Raw genomic sequence first — 8934 nt, 5'->3', positions numbered from 1 at the left:
ACGGCGTATTACAACTCAATCTTCATAAACCGTGAGAATTTTTTGCATGCGTACTGGAGGCTAAATTTAGACTACGCAAAACTTGTAAGTTTAGAAATTCACGTTGTTAAATTTTTAACTGCATGATATTTTTCTAAAACAAACTATTTCAAACAGAAAAGGTAGGATGGCATTCTCGTTGTTACAGCCAAAGACAGCGTACATATAGTAGTTTCACGCGAATCTGTTGCCTACATAAACCGCTCTCACTTGCACAAACAGACAAATCGTAACACAACGGAACCAAACCCAAACCAAAAAATGAGAACCCAACGACCTCTCCATCTCCTACTGTCCCTCGTCTTCTTAGCAGCCGCATTCTCAGCGGCCACCGCCATAGAAAACGGCCGAACCACCGGCAGTGACGGTAACACTGATTTCATCCGGACGAGTTGCAACACCACGCTCTACCCGAAAATATGCTACAGTTCCCTCTCTCGGCACGCCAACGCTGTCCAACAGAACCCTGGCCAGCTGGCTCGCGTCGCCATAGCCGTTAGCCTCTTGAAGGTCCAAAGCACGACCTCCTACCTCTCTAACCTCACGCGCGAAGCCGGTAACTCGCCCGCAGTCGAGGCAGTCCATGACTGCTTCTCGAAATTAGACGATGCCGTCGACCAAATCCGCGACTCACTGGAGCAGATGCGGCAAATAGGATCCTCCGGCGCCGGCGATGGCACCAGCTCGTTCCGATTCCAGATGAGCAACGTGCTGACGTGGATGAGCGCAGCGCTCACCAACGAGGGGACGTGTATGGACGGATTCAACGACGTATCAGATGGTCTGGTGAAGACGGATGTATCCCGTCGGGTGACGAAGGTGAAGAAGATAACAAGCAACGCTTTGGCGCTTGCGAATAGCTATAGCAACAAGGGAATGCCTTGAAGTTTCAGATTCTTCGGTCTTATGTGATGTTGCACAGAAGATTAACATTTATAACGATGATCAAACTAACTAACTGATTAACATTTATTTTTCAAACAATTCACCAAACTCGTGTATTGATTGAATTAATGCAACATTTTCAGGATTTAATTTTGCTACAATGTTAATGTACTTTTTTATTATTATTATCATTTAATCTTGTATGGACAGGACACTATATATAACAAGGTTTTATTTTTTTTAGAAATTTTATTTCCTACTCTCACTTGGATTTTCGTGTTCTGTTTTTTTCTCGGATCACATCATTTGTTGTGAGAGTAGGAGAGAAAATTTATCTTATGTGACATAAAAAAATAAAACTCATATAATAAATGATTTAATGTTTCTACAAAGAATGTAGATAAATTATCTACATTCACTTCCAAAATGATGTCGTTTTGGGTTAAAAATTAAAAAATTATAATAAGAAAGACTATTATAACCCTGAAATAAATTATAATTACAAAAATACCTTGATTTTCGTTCCAAAATGACGTCGTTTTGGACTCAATATAGATAACTTATCTACATTAAGTATAGAAAAAATGAACCCTATAATAAAATTGACTACATTAATAATTGCATAAAATCTCAAATCATTAAAAATGTGACAGTATATCTTTCTTTTTATCTTAACTTTTAAATTTTATTGGACCAACTTATTTTATTCACTAACTCGAACGAATTAGAGGGAGGATTGAATCGTTGATTTGCATTTATTTCTTGATTCTGTGAGTTCGTCTAAAATGACGTTTGTATTTACTATTGAATGGATGAGTACAATCTGTTCGAAGTATATCCTTAACTTAATGATTTTGCTCTCTTTATGTTTAGTATAATATTTCTGTGAATGATCATATTTTACTTCTACTTCTCACCTGTTTCTCCCATTATATTTTTGCGCAGAAAAAGAGCAGCATATATGTTATTCACTATTCATCCTCTCTTGATGAGCTTAAATTACATTGATAGGAATGGTATACATTTTTTTTATAGTTTTTAAATATTAATCAACAGCCTTTCATAATGCTCATTTATTAAATATGGTGAATATGGTTTGCTATGATAGTTTGTGGGCTGCTATGGATTTATGTTTTAACATATTGCAACTAAGAGAACTACCCTCTGGCTGGCCTCATGCACGCTAGTGAATTGAAGTTATTTTTGTCTTGGAAAAAGTGTATATCATTTTAAATGACATAAGTTATGTCATTTCATAGGTAGAGTGGGATCCACACCTCTTTGTATCTATGAAATGACATAACTTATGTCATTTAAAATGACATACAATTTTCCTTTTTGTTTTCTATCTAGGGACTAATTCTCTTTTATTTACATATGCATGTAATAGCGAGTCGGCACTTTGGTCATCAACAAATTTATCATACTTTAATTTCAAGATACAAACATTGTGCAAACAATTTTAGGATTTAATATTTCACATTAAATCTTAGTCCCATCGGCACCTAGTTCATGAATATTGTCTTAAGGTTGTTAGGAAAATTGATGTTAAAATCAATGAGAGAGGATAATCTATGTTAGAGACATCAATTCAACAATATTCACATTTCCATGAAATACACACCAGAAAGTTAAAGCGTACCATACGAAAATATATGAATGAAATAAGGGAAAATCCCAAACCAGTGTTAGACGTTGTGTCTTTAAGACAACTTTGCCCTCTCTATGGTGCCCAAGATTCATGGATAATTGTCTCCCACAATAGAATGTATTACCTTTATTCTTATGGCGACACTTCCATATTAAATAGCTCCATCGAACTCAACGTATGTCTGACCAATCGCACTGGAGTATAATAATGCAAATGCAAAGAATGTGTATAAACCAATATGGAAAACCATTCTCAAAAATCCTAATTCTCTATATATATATTTATAGGAAACGTAAGATCATGATTCAAAAGTCACTTATTCGTCAATGAAACAACACATCTGTTCAACATGAAAATACACATCCGTTCAACGAATTCATAAACATAATTAATTCAAAATTAATTCCAACAAGTTTAAAAAAGGAAAAGAGGGTACAATGAAAGATGTTGGTTGGTAATTACTATGTTATATCCAATTGATGTTAATGATGCTTGATTTAGAAATAAAAATTTCATAAGAAAATTTACTTTCTTGCTTCTTGCTATACTTCTGTACAATATGTCATAACATTTATATTAACTTGTGATTCAACCGATGTTTTGAAAGTGTGGCAGAGCCTATCTAGTAGGGCTTATATGAAATAATGCGATTACATATTGCTTATTAGAAAATCATAAGTAATGTCAGAAATGATGAGGATAAATGGAAAATGTCTAAATTATTTAGTGTTTAAGCAGCATATTGCTCCAATGGTGCATTTGGTTAGACACATTGTAAAATTATGGTTTTTTATGTCAGGCATTGAAGAAGCATGATTCTCTCTTTGCTGGACACAAATGTCACATACATTAGGCTTAGACAACGCGATCTCATTGGCTTTTGAGCAATGTAAGATCCAACATTTTTATCTTTCTTGAAGTGGTTTAAGGCCAGCATAAGTTTTGCATGGGATGTCAAGTTGTCTCTATGTTTGGTATGAAGCCTAATATTATAAAGGAAAAGGTTAAATATTCCTTATGTTCTGACTCATATGCAATAACATATCGTTTTGAAATGACGGTGCTATTAACATATTATATCGTTAGCATATTTCCCCTGATATATTTGTGTCTCTGATCCTCCAGAACGAGTGAAGTTCTCTCATTTTCCCTGAATTTCTCATTGAATTCCTTATTTGACTAGAGGCTATATTAGTCAGGTTTCTTTGTTGGATATCTTGATAGATTTTGGAAGCTTTGCTTACTTATATGCCTTTATTTAGGTGTTTGGGTGGTTTCTGTAGAGAAAAAAGAGACGAAAGGAACATTAAAATAAATCTATACATTGAATTCATTCAGGAGAGTACAATATATAAGGAAACATTACTGCGCTTAGCCCATACCTAAACTAAATCCTAATGAAATAAAGAAATAGATCTTTACAAATGATAAAAATATTCTTTCCAACACTCCCTTTCTCTCGGCATGCCAATGCTGTCCGACAGAACCCAGGCCAGCTGACTCGCATTGCCATAGTTGTTAGCCTCTTAAAGGTCCAAAGCGCGACCTCCTACCTCTCCAACCTCGCGCGCGAAACCGACAACTCTCCTGCTACCAAGGTGGTTCATGACTGCTTCTCGAAATTAGACGACGCCATCAACCAAATTCGTGACTCACTCGAGCAGATGCAGCACATAGGATCCTTCGGCGCCAGCGATGGCACCAGCTCCTTCCGATTCCAGATGAGCAACGTGCTGACGTGGATGAGTGCGGTGATCAACAACGAAGGGACATGTATGGACGGATTCAACGACGTATCGGAGGGTCTGGTGAAGACGGATGTATCCCGTCGGGGTGACTGATAAGGGCTTATCAACAGAAGAAGAGGAGAAGAACGTTTATGGGGGAACAGAGGAAGAAAACGGACATCAAACAACAGAGGAAGCACCACGTCGAAGGGGGAGTAGGATCAGGGTGCCAGCTAAGTGGGCAAAGGACTATCTAGTCGAGACACGTGGCCCTTAGGTGTCGGTAAGCAGAAGAGAGCACATGGGTGCAATAAGGAGAGCACATGGGTGCTGAAGATTACAATTGGGCCAACAGGCCTGAAACCTTTTGAGTCTAATTTTCTTTCTTTCTTGTAAATGGGCCAGTAGCCTTAAGCCCATCACTTTCATTCTGTTTCAGTATATTAGGAAAGAGAGGTGTGAGAGGGGATTAGCTGATATCTGTAACAAACTTGTCTTCTTCTTGAACCTTCATTTCTGGAGTAATCAGCAAACTCGAATTGCTGAGCTATAATATCGCTACTTGAATTTTCCATTTCTTGTGAATCAATAGCTTAAGGCTATCATTTTGGTGCTTTCGTTGAGATGCAACTTCTGAAATTGTAATGGCAGAAGGAACTCGCAGCTCTGTTAAACACACAGCAATGGACGAATGTCTGACTCGGTTAGCACATCATGATGATCAGTTCAACTCGTTGAGCAATCTGCTGAAGGAGATGAACTTGAAGTTAACTATGGTGGAAGCAAAATTAGATCAAACCCAGAAAAGTAAGGGGAAAACAGTAGGTGCATCGCACGGAGGATTGGGTGATCTATTTGGAACAAATGCATTCAAATCAGTGAAACTTACCATACCACGCTTTGCTGGCAGCAACCCCGAGCCATGGATCCACAAAATCCAGCAGTTCTATGGGTTTCATAATCTCACTGATGTAGAGAAATTCACTCTGACTTCGTTCCACATGGATGGACCAGCGGAGGAATGGTACCATTGGATGGATCGCAATGGCAGATTACGCACGTGGGACCAATTTTTGGTAGCACTCCGCGCAAGATTTGGGCCTTCCCGCTACCGTGATCTGAGAGGAGAGCTTGGGCGACTAGCTCAGGTGGCTACGGTGACGGAGTATCAAACGCAGTTTGAGCAATTAGCGAATCAGGTAATTGGGATTGATGACATCAGTCTTCAAAGTTTTTTTGAGTCAGGTCTTAAACCTGAAATACGTAAAGAAGTCCGTTTACACTTACCTGCATCGTTAGAACAGGCCATTGATTTAGCCAAGTTAATAGAAGATAAAATAAATGACAAAAGTACTGTGAGGTCCTACTATAACAGAAACACAGTGGGATCTACTAGTGTTAACCAACCTGGACTTTTACCAGCCCCACCACGGTCGACTACTTCGGGCATGATGCCAAAAAAAGAGAACATTCCCATCAAAAGATTGTCCTCAGCAGAAATGGCAGATAGGAGGGAGAAAGGGTTGTGCTTCTATTGTGATGAGAAATACAACAGGAATCATATATGCAAGGGGAAGATGTTTATTTTGATAGTACAGAACGAAGGGGATGACAACATAGAATCCAATGGGAATGAACTGGAACTGGAACACGAAGTCAGTAATGAAAAAATTGGGGGTGATGACAACTCCATGCCTGAGATTAGCCTGCATGCCATGGCTGGTCAACACTCAACAAGTACCCTGCGGGTCAAGGGGAGGATCAACAAGACAGTGGCTCAAATTTTGGTGGATGGGGGTTCAACTCATAATTTTATACAGGAACGCTTGGTGAATTTTATGGGATTGGAAACTAAACCCACACAGAAATTCCAGGTACTGGTGGGGAATGGGGAGGTAATGAACTGCTTGGGGGTATGCTCACATGTGCCACTCGACATACAGGGCCATGTTTTTTATCCAGATTTGTATGTATTACCAATTCAAGGGGCTGAAGTCGTTCTTGGTGTGCAATGGCTATCTGAATGGGGGGATGTTACCATCAACTATAAACAGCTGCTGATGAAGTTTGAGAGGGATGGTCAGTTGATAGAAATACAAGGAGAGTCTAATATAGCTGTGGAGGCTATCCAATTAAATCAATTATGCAGGCTGACTTCTTCACACTCGGTTGCATACCTCTATCAGTTACAAGCTATTGAGCAATATATAGAGCATCCACCTCAGGGAACCGAGAAGTTAGACATCCAAGTGCAGCAGCTTCTGCATGACTTTGCAAATATTTTTGAGAAGCCCTTGCATCTACCACCCTTTCGAGAAGAAGATCATCGTATACACCTTGCACCTACAACCACAGCAATTAATGTCAGACCATACAGATACCCACATTTTCAGAAATCAGAAATAGAGAAAATGGTAAAGGAGATGTTAGAAACAGGGGTGATCCGCCACAGCCTTAGTCCGTTCTCATCCCCAGTGTTGCTGGTCAAGAAGAAGGATGGGACCTGGAGATTTTGTGTAGACTATAGGGCTCTTAACCAAGTAACCATAGCAAATCGATTTCCAATTCCAACAGTGGACGAGATGCTTGATGAACTTGCAGGGGCCACTGTGTTCTCCAAAATAGACTTAAGGTCTGGAAACCATCAAATCCGTATGGCTGAACCAGATATCTACAAAATCGCCTTTCGCACTCACGAAGGTCACTATGAGTTTGTGGTTATGCCATTCGGCCTCACCAACGCACCAGCCACTTTCCAGGGAATCATGAACTCAGTCCTTAAACCCTTCTTGCGAAAATTTGTAATTGTTTTTTTTGATGATATTTTAGTGTATAGCAGGACCCTAGAGGATCACTTGGAGCATCTCCGGAGGGTGCTACAATGTTTACAGGACAATCAGCTCTATGCCAAAAGAGAGAAATGTTCCTTTGCCCAATCTGAAGTGGAATATTTGGGACATGTGGTGGGAGAAAATGGAGTACGTCCGGATACTAAAAAAATTCAAGCCATCAGGGACTGGAAAACACCCATGACAGTGAAACAACTAAGGGGCTTTTTGGGACTGGCTGGGTATTATAGGAAGTTTGTCAAAGGGTTTTCTCAACTGGCAGCCCCTCTCACCAACCTTCTTCAGAAAGATGGATTCCAGTGGAATGATGCTGCTTCCCAGGCCATGGACCAACTGAAAGAGGTGTTGTCCAACCCTCCAGTTCTGGCCTTACCGAATTTCAGTGAGCCCTTTGTGCTGACGACTGATGCACCGGAATTGGTATTGGATCTGTGCTTAGTCAGAATAACCAACCCGTTGCCTATTTCAGCCGGAAACTATCACCCAAAATGCAGCAATCATCAACTTATGTTAGAGAACTGTTTGCCATCACTGAGAGTGTTACAAAGTTTCGCCAGTATCTGTTGGGCAGCAAGTTCACCATCCGGACGGATCAACACAGCATCCGAGAGTTGATGGCCCAGGTGATTCAGACACCAGAGCAACAACGTTTCCTTGTCAAGTTGTTGGGCTTTGATTATACCATCGAGTATTTCCCAGGAGCTGTCAACAAGGTGGCCGACGCATTGTCCAGGGTGCATGAGGGTGAGAAGAAGGATATTTCTGAGCAAACTGTACTATTTACGTTGTCCACATTAGTTAACCCTCTGCTGGATTCCATAAAAGCCGAAGTTAACAGTAAGTCAGAATTAATAAAATTAAAGAAAGCCATAGAAGAACAAACCGAAGGGTACGAGCATTACTCTCTCAAAGATGACTTGCTCTTTTACAAAGGGAGAATCATTTTATCCAGCACCTCCGATCTACGCGCTGCCTTGCTTCATGCATTCCACTCCACAGTTATAGGAGGACATGGAGGTAACCGTAAGACCCTGCATAGGCTTTCCACCCATTACTACTGGGTTAATATGAAACATGATGTTCAGGAGTTTGTTCGTACTTGCCCTGTGTGCCAAGTCACGAAGTACCAACCCTTATCCCCAGCGGGCCTACTGCAGCCTCTAGCCATTCCTCAAGCGGTGTGGGAGGACCTCTCGATGGATTTCATAGTTGGGTTACCTCCATCAGAGGGAAAGACGGCCATCATGGTTGTTGTCGACAGGCTTTCTAAGTATTCTCACTTCTCAGCTTTACCGAGCAATTTTACCGCTACAAAGGTGGCAACCGTGTTTGTTGCAGACATCTGCAAACATCATGGCGTCCCTAAATCGGTTGTCTCAGATAGAGACCGTATCTTCATCAGCAAATTCTGGCAAGAATTATCTCGTCTAAGTGGAACCCGCCTTCACTTCAGTACAACCAATCATCCTGAGAGTGATGGTCAAACAGAGGTCACCAACAGGGGATTAGAACAATATTTACGCTGCTATACAATGGACAATCCACAGAGCTGGGTTCAGTACCTACCATGGGCTGAGTTCTCCTATAACTCTTCCTACCATTCAGCCATCGGAGCAACTCCCTTCCAGATCCTCTACGGACGTTTACCCCCAGCGTTGCAACCCTATGATGGAGAGGCTTCACCCATTGAAGCTGTGGATGCCCTGTTAACAAAAAGAGATGTTGTCATCAGAAATCTCCGCGAAACATTACATCGCACACAACAGAGAATGAAAACCCAAGC

General features: G+C 40.7%; 2 protein-coding genes across 2 annotated transcripts; both read left to right on the top strand.

Moving 5' to 3' along the window:
• Positions 1 to 300: 300 nt before the first annotated feature.
• On the top strand, positions 301 to 924 carry LOC133294591 (21 kDa protein-like). Its single transcript, XM_061493294.1, has one exon. The coding sequence runs from the start codon at positions 301 to 303 to the stop codon at positions 922 to 924; it is 624 nt and encodes a 207-aa protein (XP_061349278.1).
• A 3075-nt stretch (positions 925 to 3999) lies between these two features.
• On the top strand, positions 4000 to 4416 carry LOC133294589 (21 kDa protein-like). Its single transcript, XM_061493289.1, has one exon. The coding sequence runs from the start codon at positions 4000 to 4002 to the stop codon at positions 4414 to 4416; it is 417 nt and encodes a 138-aa protein (XP_061349273.1).
• The last annotated feature ends 4518 nt before the right edge of the window (positions 4417 to 8934 follow it).

Source organism: Gastrolobium bilobum, unplaced genomic scaffold (genome assembly GCF_033153095.1).
Source record: "Gastrolobium bilobum isolate Gb01-03AN ecotype WA unplaced genomic scaffold, APGP_CSIRO_Gbil_v1 utg47561, whole genome shotgun sequence".
Taxonomy (NCBI): domain Eukaryota; kingdom Viridiplantae; phylum Streptophyta; class Magnoliopsida; order Fabales; family Fabaceae; genus Gastrolobium; species Gastrolobium bilobum.
The sequence above is the reverse complement of the archived record's forward strand: the minus strand, read 5'-3'. Positions and strand labels throughout refer to the sequence as shown.